This window comes from Zea mays, chromosome 3 (genome assembly GCF_902167145.1).
Source record: "Zea mays cultivar B73 chromosome 3, Zm-B73-REFERENCE-NAM-5.0, whole genome shotgun sequence".
Taxonomy (NCBI): Eukaryota; Viridiplantae; Streptophyta; class Magnoliopsida; order Poales; family Poaceae; genus Zea; species Zea mays.
In genome coordinates this window covers 116720457-116740588 of record NC_050098.1, presented here as the reverse complement: position 1 = coordinate 116740588, position 20132 = coordinate 116720457, and the positions used below count along the sequence as shown (strand labels likewise).

Here is a 20132-nt window from a genome sequence, read left to right as displayed (position 1 = left end):
TATGTGATCGAGTAATAACCCCTTGTGAAGGACTCCCGATGATTTGGTTTTGAGGATGTGCTTGAAGTAGTGATGAGTTTCTCCTGTCAACCACTTGGGAAGAAGATCCTGGAGCATCAACATCTTCGGCTTGTACCCTTGCTTGTTCATGAGAGACAAATGTATCTTCATTTGCATGCCTCTCATCTTTTTCATCATCTTGTGGTACATTTGATGAAGAAGGCCTGTCAATGATTTGCACCTCTTCTTCATCTTCTTTTGGTTTGATAGCTCCAATAGGCATGTTCTTCATTGCTTCCCTAAGTGGCTCATCACCTACATCATCAAGATTTTCAAGTGCTCCTTGGGAGCCATTAGTCTCATCAAATTCCACATCATATGTTTCTTCTACCACGCCAGTGGCATGGTTGAATACTCGATATGCTTTGGACTTTAATGAATAACCCAAAAGAAAACCAATATCACAACGTCTTTGAAACTTCCCTAGGTGATGGCGTTTCTTGTAGATGTAGCATTTGCACCCAAATACCCGGAAGAAAGAGACGTCTGGCTTTTTCCCATTTAGCAGTTCATAAGGAGTCTTCGCAAGTAGCCGGTGAGGAAATAGCCTGTTTGATGCATAGCAAGCAGTGTTGACAGCTTCGGCCCAAAACCTCTCCGGTGTGTTATACTCATCAATCATTGTTCTTGCAAGGGTGATCAAGGTCCTATTTTTCCTTTCAACAACTCCATTTTGTTGAGGTGTATATGTGGCAGATACTTCATGCTTGATCCCAATTTCATCACAGTACTCATGAATGTTGGTGTTGTCAAATTCTTTGCCATTGTCACTTCTAATCTTCTTAATCTTGCAGTCAAATTCATTTTGTGCTTTCTTGGCAAACTTCTTGAATATAGATGCAACTTCAGATTTGTCATGGAGAAAGAACACCCAAGTGTATCTTGAGAAGTCATCAACAATCACTAGACAGTAGAGGTTGCCACCGGCACTGACATAATTTGTAGGTCCAAATAAATCCATGTGAAGTAGTTCCAGTGGCCTTGATGTTGACATGAAAGCTTTAGTGGGATGTGTATTAGCAACCTGCTTTCCAGCTTGACATGCACTGCATGGCTTGTCTTTTTCAAATACCACATCCTTTAATCCTCTAACCATATCTTTCTTTAATACCTTCTTGAGTGTGCTCATCCCAACATGTGCAAGCCTCCTATGCCAAAGCCAACCAAGAGAAGCTTTGGTGAAGAGGCAAGTTCTTAAGTCTGCATCTTCTGAAGTGAAATCCACTAAGTAGAGGTTGTTGTATCTAAATCCCTTGAATACCATTGATTCATCATCCATTTTTGTTACAATAACCTCTGATGGAGTAAATAAGCATTGAAGTCCAAGATCACAGAGTTGTCCCACTGATAATAAATTGAAGCTCAAGGGTGCAACTAAGAGAACATTTGATATTGACAGGTCATTTGAGATTGCCACCTTGCCAAGTCCTTGCACTTTTCCTTTTGAGTTGTCTCCAAATGTGATTTTATCTTGACCATCAACATTCTCATCTAATGAGGTGAACATCCGTGGGTTGCCTGTCATATGTTGTGTGCATCCACTGTCAATAACCCAATGGCTCCCACCGGTCTTGTAGTTCACCTACATTCACAGACAATTCAAGCTTGAGTTTTGAGAGCCCTATACTGCATAGGACCAGTGACTCTCTCAATTAAGGACTTTGCCACCCAGATTTGTCTAGGTCTACTCTTATTTGGTGGACCTAGGAATGTAACCTTAATCTTTCCATTTGCAACCTTTCTTAGAACATAGTGAGCATTGAAAGCAAATGGTCTTGAGTGCTTAGGCAAGGGAGTTGGTGGTTTAGCTTTGCAGTTGTGGGCAAAATGACCTTCATTTCCACACTCAAAGCATTTGATAGGCTTGTGAGTCTGCTTTGGCTTGTATTGAGTGATAGCTTTCTTTTGCACAAAAGCATTGTATCCAATACCACTCTTGTTATTTTTCATAACAGTGTTCATAAGCAGCTCATTTTGGAGGTATTGACCCTTGTTGAACTTTTGCACACTTGTTGCAAGATGTTCATTTTCACTTTTTAGTTTCTTGACCTCATTCTTAAGCCTTTGATTATCCATTGCCAACTCATTGTTGAAATCATTGTTCTCAATAGCAACTTTTCCTCTAGTAGTTGCATCAGTCAAGTAATTCTTCAATTTTTGGTTGTCTAAAGTCAGGACTTCAACTTTTTCAGTCAATTCAGCATGTAGACTAGTTTGCTATTCTTGAATCAAGTCATCACATGAGGTTGCTACATCAAGCTTAACAACAGGGTTAATAGCCTCATGTGTTTTGCAAGATAAAAGTTCATTTTCAACAAGAAGATTGTCATGATCAAATTTAATTTGAGTATAGTCTTCCTTGATCTTTACTAGTCTATTTTGTAACTCCCTATTAGCTTCATTTAATTTGTCATATTTTTCCTTAGCATCTTTTAGGGAGTTTGTGAGCTCATTTACAGTTGATGACATAGTTTTATTTTCTTCCTTTATTTCATCACTAGCCTTTATAACTATGTCATACTTGGCATTTAAAGATTCATTTTCATTTTTCAACCTATCACATTTAGCTTTTGACTTTCTAATGATTTGAGTATATTCTTTAAGCAAGTCAGCTAACTCATCATATGAAGGTGAAGCAAATTCTTCATCACTATCACTATCACTATCATCATCAATATTAATATCATTTTGTACCTTTCGTTCACCCCTAGCCATGAGGCATAGGTGAGAAGTGGATGATGGCGATGGTGGTGGTGAAGAGAAGTCCCCGGCGATGGCCGCAACTTTTTCATCATCCTCTTCTTCACTTGAAGAAGATCCACTTGATGATTCGATGTCGGTGAGCCAATCGCCAACAATATAGACCTTTCCATTCTTCTTCTTGTGGAACCTCTTTTGCTTCCCATCCTTCCTCTTGAAGAATTTCTTTTCCTTCTTTTCATCATCGTTGTCATCTTCCTTCTTGCCCTTGAACTTGTTCTTCTTGGGCTTGTTGCATTGATGAGCAAGATGACCAAGCTCACCACAGTTGTAGCAGTCCATCTCAGAAATGGGCTTTCTTTTGTTGGAAAAGAACTTCTTCTTTCTTGAATCAAATTTGATGCCTTCTCTATTTAGCTTCTTCAACATCTTGGTGGTCTTCCTTACCATCAAGGCAATGTTTGCATCAAGGTCATCATCACTTGAGGACTCTTCCTCAACTTGTATTTTTGCTTTTCCTTTTCTTTCATGATTTGCTTTGAGAGCCAAATCCTTTCTTTTAGAAGATGATTCTTCTTTGTTGATGTGCATGTACATTTCATGGGCATTGATCTTTCCCAAAATTTGTGTAGGTGTGGTAACTGAAAGATCCATTTGATGTAGCACAGTGACAATGTGTCCATATTTGTCTATTGGGAGGACACTGAGAATCTTCCTCACAACATCCGGTTGTGAGATTTGAGTAAGCCCCAATCCATTGACTTCCTCTACAAGAATATTAAGTCGTGAGTACATAGCGTTTGCATTTTCATTAGTAAGCATTTCAAAAGAATTTAACTTTCGCATAGCTATGTGATATCTTTCCTCACGTTCACTTCTAGTTCCTTCGTGTAGAGCACAAATGTCCATCCACAAATCATGAGCATTTTTATGATTCCGAACTCTATTGAACACATCTTTGCAAAGGCCTCTAAAAAGGGTGTTTTTGGCCTTCGCATTCCATTTCTCATAATTGAACTCATCACCTACAAGATTTGTGGGATCTCTAGGTTGGGGAAACCCTTGTGTGGCGGCTTTATAGACACCAATGTCTATAGCCTCTAAGTATGCTTCCATACGAATTTTCCAATAAGGAAAATCGTCACCATCAAAAACGGGAGGAGGTCCATCCCCACCGGACATCGTAACTCTAGCGGTTAAGCTAATCTATGAGCAACAAGGCTCCGATACCAATTGAAAGGATCACGATGCCCAAGAGGGGGGGTGAATTGGGCTTTTCTAAAAAACAATACTAATTAAAAACCTAAGCAAGAGCTAAACAAGAGCCCAACTTCACCCCAACAACTAGCACTAAGAATATAATACTAGAAATGTAACAAAGCTAAGATAATACTTCAAATACTTGCTAAACAAATACACAATGTAAAGTGCTTGAATTAAGTGCGGAATGTAAAGCAAAGTTTAGAAGACTCCTCCAATTTTTCCCGAGGTATCGAAGAGTCGGCACTCTCCACTAGTCCTCGTTGGAGCACCCGCGCAAGGGTATCGCTCCCCCTTGGTCCTCGCAAGAACCAAGTGCTCACTACGAGATGATCCTTTGCCACTCCGGCGCGGTGGATCCCTCGAGACCGCTTACAAACTTGAGTCGGGTCACCAACAAGATCTTCACGGTGATCACCGAGCTCCCAACGCCACCAAGCCGTCTAGGTGATGCCGATCACCAAGAGTAACAAGCCATAGACTTTCGCTTGACCAAGAGAAGCCTAATGCAAGTGGTGTGTGCTCTAGGTGGCTCTCACTAGCGCTAATGAGGAACAAGCGCGGATTATGATTCTCTAATCTCCTCACTAAGCTTTTGGTGCTTGCAATACTCTACCAAGGTGCTGGAATAAATGTGGAGTGCAAGACATTGAATATGGTGGGTGGAGGGGGTATAAATAGCCCTCACCCACCAACTAGCCGTTACAGGCAATGTGCTGCGCGATGGCGCACCGGACAGTCCGGTGCGCCACCGGTGCGCCAACGGTCACTTCCAACGGCTAGTTCTGACACAGAGCCGTTGGACTCATGGCGCACCGGACAGTGAACAGTCCACTGTCCGGTGCACACCGGACAGTCCGGTGCGGTGTCCGGTGTGCCACTAAAATTCATCTCCGAAGGCTGCGCTCTCGGGTTTCTGCGACTGGGAACACTCTGCTGAGGACCAGCCTGGCCCCACCTGGCAGAGGGTGCACCGGACAGTCCTGTGCACACCGGACAGTCCGGTGCCCCAAAGCCAGAAACACTAAGTCTTGTTTTTCAGCTGATTTTCAAATCGGTTTTCGCTCTAACTTGTGTGTGAGTTCTAGAGTGACACCTAGCACTGTATATGAGTGTGATTGTGCACCAACACTACACTAGAACTCTCTTGGTCAAACTACTCATCGACAACCCCTCTTTATAGTACGACTAAAAGAGAATAAAAGACCTAACTAAATCGCGAGTGTCCACATCTCCTTGACACTCGGACTCCGTAGACCTTCACCTTTTGTTCCGTCGTTTTAGCCGTCGCTTCGAGTTCTTATTTCCGGGATTGTTTTCACCGTTGTAGTACTTCTACCTGTCATGTGACCTAACTTACCATTTGTCTCTGCAAAACACACGTTAGTCACATATAATATTACGTTGTCATTAATCACTAAAACCAACCAGGGGCCTAGATGCTTTCACCACCGACAACAACAACACAACTGCAACCCCCACAGTTGACAACCGCCAAAGCAGCTATGGCCGTGGCCGTGGTCGCGGTCGTGGTGGTCGCTTCAACGCTGCTAGACGCAGCGGCCGGTACCCTCCGGCGACCTTTCTTCCTCCATGGCCTGCACACTGGGCTCCCACCTGGCGCGCCCCATGGACAGGGACCTCTGGCCCTGGCGTCCTTGGTGCACGTCCTCCGGCGCAAGCCTATCCGGTATTCCAGCAGCCACAATCTATGTCTGCGCCGCTGCATGCTCCGTCTTGGGACACTTCGGGGCTTGTTCACGCGCTCCAGGCTGCTTCTGTTCAACAGCAAGCACATCCCAGTGATTGGTTTCTAGACACGGGAGCTAGCTCACACATGACCAACCATTCGGGTAACTTACCTATTTATTATTCTTCATTATTGCCTAATTCTTCGCATGTTATTGTTGGTGATGGATCCAAAATTCTTGTTCATGGCACTGGTCATACCTCTATCCGTTCCCCGCCAAACACTTTTGCTTTACGTTCTGTTTTGCATCTTCCACACTTAGTCAAGAATTTAATTTCTGTTCGCCGCTTCACTATTGATAACTTGTGTGCCATTGAATTTGATCCGTATGGTTTTTCTGTGAAGGATCTAGCCACCAAGAACACAATCATGAGGTCCAATAGTGACGGGGATCTTTACCCGTTCTTTGGAACTAGCTCTCCTTCCTCGATGGCTCTGGTGGCTCACACTGCATCCGCTGATGTCTGGCATCGCCGTCTTGGCCACCCCAATAATCATTCCTTAGCTCGATTTCCTTTTTCATGTAATAAATCTTTAGCTGCTTCTACTCTGTGTGACGCCTGTCAGAAGGGGAAACATGTTCGGCTCTCTTTCCCTCGTTCTACCTCCTTCACATATTTTCCCTTTCAAATAATACACTGTGATTTGTGGACATCCCCTATTTCTAGTATTTCTGGTTTTCACTATTATTTGATTGTCCTAGATGATTATACTCATTACGTCTGGACATTTCCCATTCGTCACAAAACCGAGGTGGCATCTATTCTGCGCAATTTTTATAGCTATGTACGTACCCAATTTCATCTTTCTATCCAATCTATTCAATGCGATAATGGCCGAGAATTTGACAATAACGATCTGCGCACTTTTCTTTTAGCCAATGGTGTCACCCTCCGGCTCTCATGTCCATATACATCTTCTCAAAATGGTAAAGCCGAACGTGGCATCCGCACAATAAATGATATTCTTCGCACTTTGCTTGAACAAGCCTCCATGTCTCGTTCATATTGGGTTGAAGCCCTCCATACAGCCACATATCTTCTTAATCGACGACCCTGCCAACCTCTTAATTTTTGTACACCATACCAGCTTCTCTTTGGCTGCTCCCCTGATTATCAACATCTACGTACCTTTGGGTGTCTTTGTTATCCTAATCTATCTTCTACAGCTTCACATAAATTAGCCTCAAGATCAGCATGTTGTGTTTTTCTAGGATACCCATCTGAGCACAAAGGCTACAGATGTTTAAACCTCGATACTATGAAAATTATAATTTCTCGGCATGTAATATTTGATGAATCCTTCTTTCCGTTCGCCTCACCACAGCCCACAAAATCCTTGCCACATTCCTCCATCCCGGATCCAGCGGGGTCCGGACTGGAAATCATCCCGGTACGGGCCTCTCCCATCTTTTCTGCTCCTGCCGTTTCAGCAACTGTGCGCACGCCTCCCCATCCTCCTCTGTCGGTCACGGGTGGTCAAACCTCCACCTCGCCTGCCGCGCAGCTGTCAGCCTCGGCCCCTACACGTCTCTGCAGCTCGCCAACACATGCACCTGCGACGCCCATTTCCCAGCAGCAAACGCCTGGCTCTTCCCCACCTGTCCTTCGCTATGCCCACCCAGATATTTCCCAACACCATATGACTACACGTGCGAAGGCTGGTGTCTTCCAACCAAAGAAATTCATGAATCTTCACGTCACTACACAACCTGCTATTTCACCTATCCCTTCTTCTTACCGTACAGCCCTTAAGGATCCTCACTGGTACAATGCCATGTTAGAAGAATTTTAGGCTTTGATGACTAATAATACTTGGAGTTTAGTTCCCAAACCTGCAGGTGCCAACGTTGTCAGTGGTAAATGGATTTTTCGGCACAAGCTACACAGTGATGGGTCCTTGGCTCGCTACAAAGCACGCTGGGTTGTTCGTGGCTGTTCTCAACAGGAGGGTATTGACTATGGAGAAACTTTTAGTCCAGTCATTAAACCAGGGACTATTCGGAGTGTTCTCAGCATTGCCACATCTTTTTCTTGGCCAATTCATCAATTAGATGTCAAGAACGTTTTTCTCCAGGTACGTTATCTGAAACAGTTTATTCTCAACAACCCTCTGGCTTTGTTGATCCTTCTTTACCTCATCATATTTGCAAACTTCATAAGTCTCTTTATGGCCTTAAACAAGCTCCTCGCACATGGTTCTTGCGATTTACGACATTTCTTTCCTCGATTGGTTTTAAACAATCTAAATGTGATCCTTCCCTTTTTATTCTTAAAACACCCTCTACCACTGCATATCTTCTTCTTTATGTAGATGATATTATTCTTACATCAAATACATCTCATCTTTTATCTCATATTATTTCACAACTCTGTTCTGAATTTTCTATGTCCGATCTTGGACCTTTACGTCACTTTCTTGGCATTGAGGTGACACCATCGGACACTGGTTTGGTTCTCTCACAAAAGCAATATGCATTGGATATCTTGGCACGTGCAAACATGATGCATTGTAATCCTTGCCGTACCCCTGTTGACACCAACTCTAAACCCGCCTCTACCGATGGTTGTCTTCTTTCACAACCCACTATTTACAGAAGCTTAGCAGGTGCTTTACAATATCTTACTTTGACTCGGCCTAATATTTCTTATGTTGTTCAACAAGTTTGCCTGTTCATGCATGCTCCTCGTGACACTCATATGTCTTTGCTGAAACGCATCCTTCGCTATGTCCGTGGTACCTTGGACTATGGTTTGCATATCTATCGTAGTTCCAGTCTTGATCTGTTGGCATACTCTGATGCTGACTGGGCTGGATGTCCTGACACCCGACGATCTACATCTGGTTATTGTGTTTTTCTGGGTGCCAATCTTGTTGCTTGGTCGTCTAAGCGGCAACATACAGTATCCCGGTCCAGTGCCGAGGCAGAATATCGAGGTGTGGCCAATGCTGTGGCTGAAATTTGTTGGCTTCGCCAATTGTTGACTGAGCTTTGTCATCCTCCTCGTCGTGCTGCTGTGGTCTTCTGTGATAATGTCAGCACAATGTATCTGGCATCCAACCCAGTCCAACATCAACGTACGAAGCATGTGGAAATCGACTTGCATTTTGTACGCGAGCGCGTATCTTTAGGAGAGGTGAAGGTGATACATGTTCCTTCGTCTCTTCAGTTTGCTGATATTTTTACCAAAGGTCTCATCATCATTGTTCAAGGAGTTTCGGTCCAACCTGCAAATCAAGCCAGCTACAGATTCTACAGGTTGAGGGGGGCTGTTAGATAATGTAAAGCGTCTGTTAGTAGATCCTATTTTCTTGTTTCTGTCCGAGTCTTCCGGCCACTTTGTAGCTCATTATTTTAGGATCAAGACTTCGTGGCCATCTTTTCAGGATCAGACTTGCATGGTCCTTGGTTGTAATCTCTACTACTCCATAAGGGGGTAAGGAGGGCGTCCACACCACCGTGGCTCCGCCCTCCCCCCCACCCCACACACACCGCTAATCTCGCTGCCGATCCGCGCCCGCCCCGTCCCCGCGGCTCGCAGTCGCGCCCCCGCCGATCCGCGCCCGCCCCGTCTCCGCATCCCCGCAGCAACCGTCACCAGCGGGGACATCGGAGCCGCGTGATCCACGCCTCTGCCCTCGCCCTCCCCCCGCCCCCCGCTAATCTCGCGACCGATCCGCGCCTGCCCCATCCCCGTATCTCGCAGTCGCAACCGCCCCATCCTCGCATCTCAGAACTGTAATCGATGCCACAACTGCCGCCCCTTCGACGATGCTTGGGTCCGAGCGAGAGGGACCATGGCGGAAGAGTGCCGTTCTCGACGTCGAAGCGCGGTTCCGTACGGCCCAGACCTGCGTCGTCGCCGTCCTTCTCAACCCCCACCTCCCGGTCACGACGCCTGGGTCTGAGCGGGAGGGACGACGTCGGAGGAGCTCCGTTGTCGGCGTCGATGTGCGGCCCCATGCCGTCCCCGACCCGCGCCTCCGTGGCCTCTCTCCCGACCGCCGGCGCAGTGCTGTCGTGTCGCGCCCATCGAGCGAGCCGGTGGCTGACGCACACTCGCTCGACGCTTCACCCTAAAAAACCTGCCGGCGGGACGCTGGAGTACGCCATCATGCACTGTGGTGTCCAGGTCAGCCGCCTCCATGCCTGCCGCCTTTCCATCCTCCGCGCGTACGCTCGCCTCCGCGCCGCGAGCGGATTGCATCTTCCACGCGTCAGCCGCTCTAGCATTGTTGTGTATCCTCGCGTAGCCAGATGTCTCCATGCCATCCGCGACACCGGCCATCTCCGCGCCATCTGGGACCTCGGGTGGCGGCGGTGGCAGCTGCAACCCGAGGTATAAATTTCTAGCGCCCTCTCTCTTTAATTTACGACTGGACTGGATCTGGATTAATCGGTCTGATTGGTTGGCCTTTGGTTTGGTAATTTCAGGAAATTCTTCATTGGATGGCTCCCGGGACACCACAGATGGTAGGTTAGTCCATTTTTCCGTTTTGTGCTGGTAGTGTTCCATGCTTGTACTTATTTCTGCGGGCTGGAAGAGAGATCACGATTCTGTTGTACAATTTACCAAGTTTTTTGGGTTGAGGTTGGGAGGTGGGGTAGGGCTTGGTGTGGTGGACGATATATTATCATTGATTTAATTTTTTGGTGTATGTATTTATTCACTGCAGTTTTGTAGAGGTACTACGCGATGCCCGGACGCCGCCTCGCTGTGATGCTCTCCCGATCTCCACGTCTCGCAGGGGACGACCCGAGGCTGTCGATCGACGCGTTGACTTCGTCATTGAAACCCTTGTATGAACTTTACCACTATTAGCTTGCAGATGAATTTATCAAGGTGGACATTAGCGGTGTGAACAAGCGCGTGATAAGGCTGTCCAACGTGCAGAACAGGTGGGCACAGTGGCTTATCGATGGGCACCAGGCGACTGTGACAAATATCTAGGAGGGAGCAAGGGAAGACGATGGCAACGATTTGCTAGAGATGCAGGCATATGACCCTGAGACATATAATGACAAGGTCAACGGAGCGCTCTGTGTGGTGAGTGTTCTGAAAATTGTATTGTAACTTGCAGGAATTAGGGATGGCACAACCAGTTTCGCATATTGTATAGTAGAAGAAACATAGTAATCTCAACTACTTGTTAAAAATAGCAACGAACTGTAGTGGATTTCATAGGTAGTAGGATTTATGGAATAACTTTGCGTAGACTATTTGTTCACTTGTTTGGGTAGTAGTATCATGGCCAGATCATTGTCATGGAGGCAAGCATGTGCTCAAGACTAGAGGAGTAGTGGATTTCATAGGTAGTAGGATTTCATAGGTAGTAGGATTTATGGAATATCTTTGTCCATCGGTTTGGTTTTAGTTTCATTTCACGTCAAAGGTTGTCATGACATTTATTCATCGTTTGATAAATATGTTGAAGTCGAACATCTAGAGGATGATAACAAGTGTAACGAACCATCTTGTTGTTCGTTAAGATAAAAGGCCAGAGCATGGACATGTCACAAGGTGATGGTGATGCAGCTACGTCGATCATGAGTATGTCATCATGCTTATCTACTTCTTCGATCATGAGTATATTCTGCTATTTCCACACAAGTTGATGGTGATGTAGCTACAAAGCTTGTGAGGTTTTCAAATATTCTGAACTCTGATATCAACAATTAAAAGAGCTAACGATTCTGCCAACATTCAGAGATCACAGTTCCATGGGAATTTTGTTAGACAAAAAATAAAGCCACATGTTCTCTCTCCATGATCTGATAGGTGGCACTTATTCTTCCAAAAACTGGTAGCTCTGCCATTACCTAATACCTACTGCAGTAGCTCTGCCTTTTAGATATATATGCCTAATCTTCAGTAGATCATTCCACACAGGAGAGCTTTTTTTATTATTCTGCTTAAGATGAGAAACAACTCGCTTCTTTAATTGTGTACAGTTTCCTATCAAATTCCCTTCCCATTTTCCATCACCACTTGCAAAGGAGACTAATATTCATTCTTCTCAAATCTTTGACCCATAAACCCCCTTTCTCTTTGGGTTTAGTAATCTTGATCCACTTGATTAAATGTTACCTTTTCTTTCAACCAACCAATTTTGCTGTGAAAAGGAAAAAAGAAAAAAAGGTTTGGTTAATTCTGTCATGCTCCTTGATATGGTTCTGTAACATATTTCTGCAATGCTCCTTTATTTAGTTCTTTACTTTTTTGTTAGGATATGAGGTGTAGCGATACAATATGTCTACTAACAGAGTTTGTGTTCTTGATAGTTCATTTAGGATTGAATGAAGTTACTGGTGTGACCTTGTCGAGACTGAAGTAAGGAGGGATAGAGCTAAAAACTCTCTTGACAGTAAGGTATGATCTTCATGCTCAGGGATTTTTGTTTGAGGTGCTTGGTTGTTTCTTTTCTATGAATGTTCTGTGAATGCTTGTAAGCTGGTAACCCTAGAAATACTCATGTTAAGCTTTCAATATCAGCTGGACCGTTTGGTCCTTGGTCTAAAAGGATTAAAGTCAATGAGTTATTTCTTCTCTGTGCACCTCCTCTTCGTGTATCAGTGGTGATGCCGCAATGACAAAAGATGGATAAAGTAGTATTAGAAGGGGACAAGGATTCATGGACTCAAATTGATACCTCATCCCAGATACCAGTATTTCAATCCCTAAGTTGCCAGAAAAAATAGATATGTCAGAAAGGCGTTGATGTTAAAAATAGTATAACAGAATGAAAACAGGAAATAAAGAAAAAAAACCTTGCTGTTGCAAAATAAGTAAAAACAAATACAATACTTTGACTGGTTACATAAGTGCAAGAGAAACAAAAGTTGGTAATTAGTTCTAATTATTTGTCAAAGATTACTTGAAAGGTTATAAAAGATTCAGATATTGCAGCAGTCTTCAGTGTAAGGTTTCAAAAGACATCTCAAACCTGCTAATACGAGATTATAGGTGGTAGGTGCTCAAAAGACCAACTCCTATAATCTAGCACCTATAATCCAAGGCTCCAAACAACCCAGATTATTTTAACCAATAATCCAGATTATTATAATCCCATTCACAATCTGAATCTTTTATAATCCAAAGGTGATCCGCACAGCCACTAAAAAACAACTGTCAATTCAAAAATTATAAATAGAAGATTTCACTATTCAGAGGATAACACACCTCTGGCCGAAATACATTGGAATTATTCAAGGTCAGCATTCCAGGTTGACTATATTAGAAGAGGAAAAAGGCCTGGTGTGATATCAAGGCTCTGTCGGTCTTCATTGTGCACAACATCGGCAATACATGGCATCCAATCGTCGTCGTTGACGGTGAAGATGGGGTGTGGCAGGGCGAGGACCCTCTCGACATTGTCGTTCCTTGTCGTTCAGATTGTCGTCATACTCACTTTAACACAGGGCTTGCTTTCCCGCTCAGGCCGCTGCGCCAACCTAAAGTTGCAGTCGAGATTCTGGTATATATATGGTTTAAGTTCTGTTGTCCGTAATGTTGTCTATTAACCTATCAGCATTCAACATTTGGTTGTAGAACCCTCATATTATAATTTTATAAATGAACTCCTAACAATTTTCTCATCTTTAATTGTTCAACCCTTTGACTTCTCTACCTACCTGACTTTTTTTATACATTTACTAGAAGTTGTGATATCCATCACTGTCAAGAACTAAAACATATGCTAGAGTGATTTCTGATGGAAAAGTGAACCAAACAAGTGCTCAATCTCGAAGATCTAAGTGTACTGGCCTAAAAGTAAAAAATTACTACATGCCGCTAAATTTCTCTTCAAAGATACATATACATGCTTTTGATTGCATATCTGTTGAACAAACATGCCATGTGAATAGTGAAAAGGACTAACATGAACTGGACAGCCTTCCAACATACATGGAAAGTTTGATGAAGAGCCATAGTCTTGGCAGCACTTATGCAAACACCAAGATGCTAATTTTACCATATTATTCTATATATGGAATTACACCTTACTATGCTTAGATGCCATTTTGTGAAACACCTGATTCTTATTGTTTTGCCTGCAGTGCCGAACTGATAAGATTGTCTTCAAGCTTTTCGATAAAGTTCCCAGTGACTTACCTCCAGTTTTGCGGTCGCAGATAAATTATGCATTCTCTCAGCGTGCCACAAGAAAATATATCCTGAACCTAACACTTAAATCCTGATTTTTCAGATTCTTGGTTGGTTGTCGAGTAGCCCATCTGATATAGAAAGCCATATTAGACCTGACTGTATTATTCTAACTGTATATGTTCGGTTAGTTGAGTCTGCATGGCAAGAGGTACGCGTACGCCTCCTTTCTGAATTCACATGGCATGTTTGTCTTGAAACATGTTAAACACCACAAATGCAAGTTTGGTCTGTGTTTATGTTTCTGCTTCTGGTGTTTTTTCTTAAAAAATAATTGTCTTTACTGTGTGGCCAGGGAAGGTGCGATATTGCCTCAATATAAGTGAAGATGAGTACAGGAAGACCATTAAAGTAAATGTGATAAGACCTTGGTTCCTAATGAAGGTGATTGCAAAATAATCTATTGTGTTTTTTATCTAGATTATTGGTGCTGAGGGAGGATTATATCCAGGTGCTACAACATATGGTAACAGCTTGGGAGCCACCAAACCTGTATACACTTAGGTCAGCAGGCAGAAGCTCTTGAAATGTTTGTTCAGAGAATCTTCAGTTTCAATAAGTCGTGTTTGATGGTTGAGATGACTGCATTGCACTTTATGGATTAGAATTTTTTGAGTTCAGAGAACTTTAAGGTTTATTTCATCTAGCAATGGCGCCACACTATATGTTCATCGAGTACCTAATGTGATATCAAGACTCATTATCGAATCTAAGATATATGTTTGCAATGTGTCTGAGCTGGTATCCATGATGTGTCTTCCTTTTGGTACAGATCTACATGATAATAACATGCAGTTATTGACCACCCTTCATTGGTGTTCTAAAACGCCTCTAATGTCTAAGTTGTCACCCTCAGAGCAATTAGTCCGTTGTTGGCTCATAGCAAGGCTAATAATACATCTATTAACTCGGTAGTTTTTGTGTAGTCCATCTGTAATCCTTTCATTTTTCATTATTAATACATGGCTCAGTTAGTTGTCTCTTACAAAGTAGCTAGCTTTAAGCAGCTTCAGCAATCAACTTATGACCTAGCTCTAAGCAATTTTTATATGTAAGTTTAGGGCAGCTCCAACAATCTGACTTATTAGCTACCTCTAAGAATTTTGTATATTTTAATAGAAGAGAGTGGATTTTTAATTTTAATAGAAATGAGTGGAATACTATTTTAGGTGGAAGGATATAAATACTAAGTTTCAGGTTGAAGTGGTTTAATATAAACATGACGGATTACATCTTCTTAATCTTCTTCTCATTTCTACTCTAAAGTATGAGTTTTTTTTAAGAAACCGCAGGAGAACTGCGCATCTTATATATTAGAGAGGAAAAAAAACATTACAATAGAGGAGAAGTTGCAGAGCAACTCTCCCAAAAATCCCTATAAACCCTAAGGTGATTACAGATTGTTGCTGAAACTTGACCCGACCATGCCCAGGGCAGCAACTGAGCCCAAGCTCCTTCACCTAAAGTATGAGTTTTCATCGTCGTGCGTCACACGCGTAGTGGTGTAGATCTATTTCGTCCCCCTCTCCTCCACCTAACCGATAGAAAAAGATAATCATGCTTATGGAAAAGACTTATCTTAAATATAATCTAACTTATGGATAAGACATCTTGATCTATTCCTTCCCTCTCCCCCCGCGGCACCTGCCTAAGTCTTATCTCGTCGGAAACAAACAACACGCTATAAATCCTGGCCCTAAGCCAGCAGATAGACACTCCCTCACCGAACCCAAGATAAAGAAGTTACGTCATCCTCTCCTCCCCATTAATTCACGATTTCCTTGGATTCACTGGAGCATATGTGTGCCTCTTCCACTGTGACCGTACAAGGAGATGAAGAACTAGATGTTGGGCGCGACAATTGCGAAGCACACAGGAGCTAGGAACGAGGACGCGAGCGATCTGGGAACGGACAGGCTAACGCGATCACGGATGGCGAGGATGCGCGACTCGAATTTGTCCACTCGAGACCAGAGGAGAAGCGGGATGGCGATGACAACGCCGATAATGTCGACGCGGGAGACCGATGCCGGAGAGAAGGGTGAGGTCCACAATATGTGTTGTTTATTTTCATGTAACAATTGTGCACCGACATTTCAAATCCCTTTGGCACAAGGGCTCGTAGCAGTTCATGTCCTCACCAGTTTGGCGTCTTCATCAACTCCAAAACATAGCAAGAGATCTTCTACAAATTTGAGATGGCAGTATGTTTAGATGTGTTTGGATAAAATGGTTACTGTTGGTTTATGACCGTCTCGGGCATAGTGAAAGAATCAAGAATCAGCCTAGCTTGATTGGTTCAAGGCGCAGAGCAAACATGTCCTTAGACCAGAAAGTACTGAACCTTATTATTTTGGTAGCTTAAATCGTTAGTACTTAGTTTTTTGGGTGCTATTTTGTTGGTAAAATGAAGCCTTGAGTACGAAGACACAGGACAATCGTTAGTACTATTTTGTTGGTAAAATGAAGCTTTCAATAAAATGGATGGCTGCTCACTTCTATTTTTATTGCTCTCGCAATTCCAATTTCCACTTGTGTGAATGACCAAGTGATGATGCTATCGCAGATGGTGTGGCGTGAGCCTACAATTTCACTATAGTTATGAAAACTGATCAGTCAACTCAATGATGATGAATCATACGATACTTTTTTTACTTCAGCACGTTCTTTGATAGGGGATGAATTTGCATGCGATGTTATGAACTACAGGCGGAGGTGAGTAGTGGGAGCGTTTGCGTATTAAAGTGCACTGCACTACAATACTTGTTTTCGGATGTTAAGCATTTACTTTAGCTTAATCAATCTTGTAGTTTTTTTAATGTTATCTTTGTCGTCAATGCAAGAGGATCTCCATTGTGTTTCGTAAGATAAGAGCCACCAAGCACCTGTTTGGCTTTGTGTAGAACTTCACGCTCATCCTATCCCAGATACTTCTATCCTTATACGGATGATGGTGCCTAGCAACAATAATAGTCTGTCATCGATCCGGACGAGTAGTCATAGATCTCCCTCAACAATTTATGTGTCGTCGCAACGCACGGGCACCTACCTAGTTTATATATATTTGTACTCGACACATCAATAAAGCAATACAGAGAGAACAGTTCTTCCTATTCCTATTCTCTGTTTCTTACAACGGGCACCACCGATCGAGTCTTCGGATTTGTACAGCAGCCCATCCGTTGTTTTCACGGCCGCCGCGGCGGCAGCCCTGCTCCTTGTTCCTTGCATGCCGGCAGCTAACCAAGGGCGTACACGTACGTGAGGTGCCCTGCCGGAGTTGTTTGCAGCCAGCACGCCACGGAAGCGGGTAGGGGTAGCGCTGAGCCTCACGCTCGCGAAAGATGCAAGGAACAAACATGTTTGCCACTGGTCTAAAAGAGAGAAAAAAAAGGACTACATATTATGCCGGCGTCCGCGTGTCACCGCGCGATGAGCGAGCCTATGGCGCCGGCGATGAGCGCGGTGGGATCGCCGAGCACCGCGGAGATGACGACCTGCGCGGCGAACCCGGCGATCTCGCAGCAGCGCTTGGCCTTGCCCTTGTGCTTGCCCCAGTACGAGTACCTCCCTCCCCCGCTGGCGTGGCTGCTCTTCGCCGCGCCCCTGATCATCGCCGGCACCCAGTACCCGCCGCTGCCGGGCACCACCACGTGGCCCGCCATCCCCTGGTCGCCCTTTTGGCGCCCGACGGAGTGCCAGCTCTCGACGAGCATGTCCATGACGCACGCCACGTGGAGGCTGTAGCACCTGCACTGGCTCCGGTAGCTCCAGCCGCGGCCGCGGTGCCCGCAGCGGTGGCACGCGGCGCCAGAGCCGGTGTCCGGGTGCAGGTGCAGCCTGACCCCGGCGCCGGCGTCCAGCGCGTGCGGCAGCGCGGCGCAGCACGGGTGCAGGTCGAAGCCGCAGGCGCGGCAGTGGTAGACGTAGCCGGCCACGTCGCGGCCGCACGCGTTGCAGTAGCGCGCCCCCGCGCCCCCCGGCGCGCGCGCCAGGAACACGAACGCGCAGCGCGGGTAGAACGGGTGCCGCAGCGGCGCCGGCGCCGGCAGCGCGCACTGCCGGTGCAGGTCGTGGTCGCAGCCCGGGTGCGGGCAGCGGAAACGCGCCCCGATGCCCACCTCGCCGCACCCATCGCACCGGAACGGCGTCTCCGCGTGCTCCAGCCGGAGACGGTGCTGCGGGTGGCTCAGGTGCGCCAGCTCGCCGTACCTCATTTCTGGCTGCGGGGGTGGCTGTGGGCGAGAGAGAGAGAGAGGCAAATGTTTGTATTGGAGTTGGAGGCCAGCTAGCTGGTAATCCCGCACGACATTCCCTTCTATACGTAGGCAGCCAGTTGAGGAGCATCTGGTCCTGGATTTCGGTGAGGTGATCTTGCGTGCCTTCATGATGGATGGAGGCCGAGCAGAGGATGATAAGAGCGCACAAATTCCATGCTGCGTAAGATTGGAATGTCCCCCAGCACGTTCAACATAGCTGTCACCTGTGTAGCTGTGTTTATCTAGGCCATTTGTGATGGAGAGCTGGAGACCCGGCGCATCGGTCTTCCCCTGGATGCTCTACTGTCGTGTTGAGTTATGGAGCACAGTACCTAGGGCACTTATGGATTGAATTTGTCCTGATTCTCATTTCTTTCCGAAAAGCAAGGCCCGACCCAATGACCAACCTGAGAATGAGTTCTTTTGCAGGGAAGGGACCAAGGTTGAGGATAGGGCCGGAAAATAAGCTCGAGGCTCGCGAGCCGACTCGAGCTTGGAGTGGCTCGCGAGCCTCGAGCGAACCGAGCCGAGTCGAGCCAGTCTTTTGGGCTCGTTGTGGTAGCGAGCCGAGCCAGCTCATTTCGGCTCGCGAGCTTTGCCAAATTACTATATATGTAGAATAATGATGGATATTGGCTAATTTTATAGATAGTCAGTTTGTTCCTTAACGTTTAATTTAGATTACTCATAATGATGAATGATATCTATATATTTTATATTTATATACTAATAATTTACTATATAATGCAATTATATATATCAGGGTGTGGCTCGCGAGCCGAGCCGAGTCGAGCTTGGCTCGGCTCGTTTCCAGCCCTAGTTGAGGAGAACGTACGTGTCCTGCTCCTGCGTAGCCCTGGAAATATAGACGGGGTTTTTTGTTAGCACGAGCACGGCCCCAAAAATAGGCCTAAAAACAAGAGTTGAAAGAATGACTCAACATAAAAAAATATGAAGCGGGCTAGCACGGCCTGAAGGCAAGTTTGGATCGGGCCTCAAATTTTGGCCCGTCGAGCCCCTTCACGGCACGCACACATTGACTGAGATTGAGCTAGAACGCCTGTCATACCCGGGTTTTAGGGACCCCAGCGCGAACATAATCACCAGTTGTGCTGGGACCAAGTCTCACACATATGATGAATCATGGTACAGAAACGAATGTCACAACTTTATTATATAATAGGAGTTTATGTACAAAATAAATAATTACATCGAAAGAAGACAACGATCCAGCAACCCAAAGTTGACTGGGAGACGACGACCTAGACCTCTCACGAACACATCGCAACATCCTCCATGCGCCTCATCCTGTGGTACATGTCCTTGACCTGTGGGAGGGTGTGAGACACCAAGAGTGAGCTCACACACGTTCATCGCTCAACAAGTTGTGGGGAATAATGTGCATGAACTCGTTAAAGATGGGAGCTCATATGAAGTGTAAGGCTTACCAAAGAGGATGGTTAAAGCTGAGCATTGCTTTTATAGTTGGTCAAAATTTTATTAGCAATTACTAAGTATAAGTAAATATCAAACCATAATAATAATAGAACAAATTAATAATAAATCCTATGCAATGCAAATAAAAAATTAAATTTAGTTACATAATTTAATCATGCGAGAGTCCTGAGCTGCTCATGACCGTGAGCTCGCCTAGTATACCAGTTTTACACTCTGCAGAGGTTATAACCTTGTCGGCGTTTCGAGACCGGGGGGTCCCTGGGCCGACGAGTGAAATGTCGCTGCGTGCCCCAGCCCAGATGGGTCGGCGCGAGGCCGAGCGCGAAGGGGGAGAAAGGTGGCCGGAGACGGGCGTGAGAGAGGTGGAAATCCCGCGGCCTTCGTGTTCGTCCCGCGCCCAGGTCGGGTGCGCTTGCAGTAGGGGGTTACAAGCGTCCACGCGGGTGAGGGAGCGAGCGGCCTTACGCGAGCGCCTGTCTC

General features: G+C 45.2%; 1 protein-coding gene and 1 long non-coding RNA gene across 2 annotated transcripts; one reads left to right on the top strand and one right to left on the bottom strand.

Annotated features, from left to right (window-relative positions):
* The first annotated feature begins 10466 nt into the window (after positions 1-10466).
* Positions 10467-12530, top strand: LOC109945273 (uncharacterized). Its single transcript, XR_002268398.1, has 3 exons — positions 10467-10571; positions 10666-11322; positions 12054-12530. It is a non-coding gene; the product is annotated as an uncharacterized lncRNA (long non-coding RNA).
* A 4750-nt stretch (positions 12531-17280) lies between these two features.
* Positions 17281-18407, bottom strand: LOC100277629 (Cysteine/Histidine-rich C1 domain family protein). Its single transcript, NM_001151141.2, has one exon. The coding sequence runs from the start codon at positions 18321-18323 to the stop codon at positions 17358-17360; it is 966 nt and encodes a 321-aa protein (NP_001144613.2). The 5' UTR covers positions 18324-18407; the 3' UTR covers positions 17281-17357.
* Between the last annotated feature and the right edge of the window lie 1725 nt (positions 18408-20132).

Coding starts and splice junctions, on each gene's coding strand:
- LOC100277629 (NM_001151141.2), bottom strand. CDS start 18,323: ATGAAGGCACGCAAGATCACCTCACCGAAATCCAGGACCAGATGCTCC.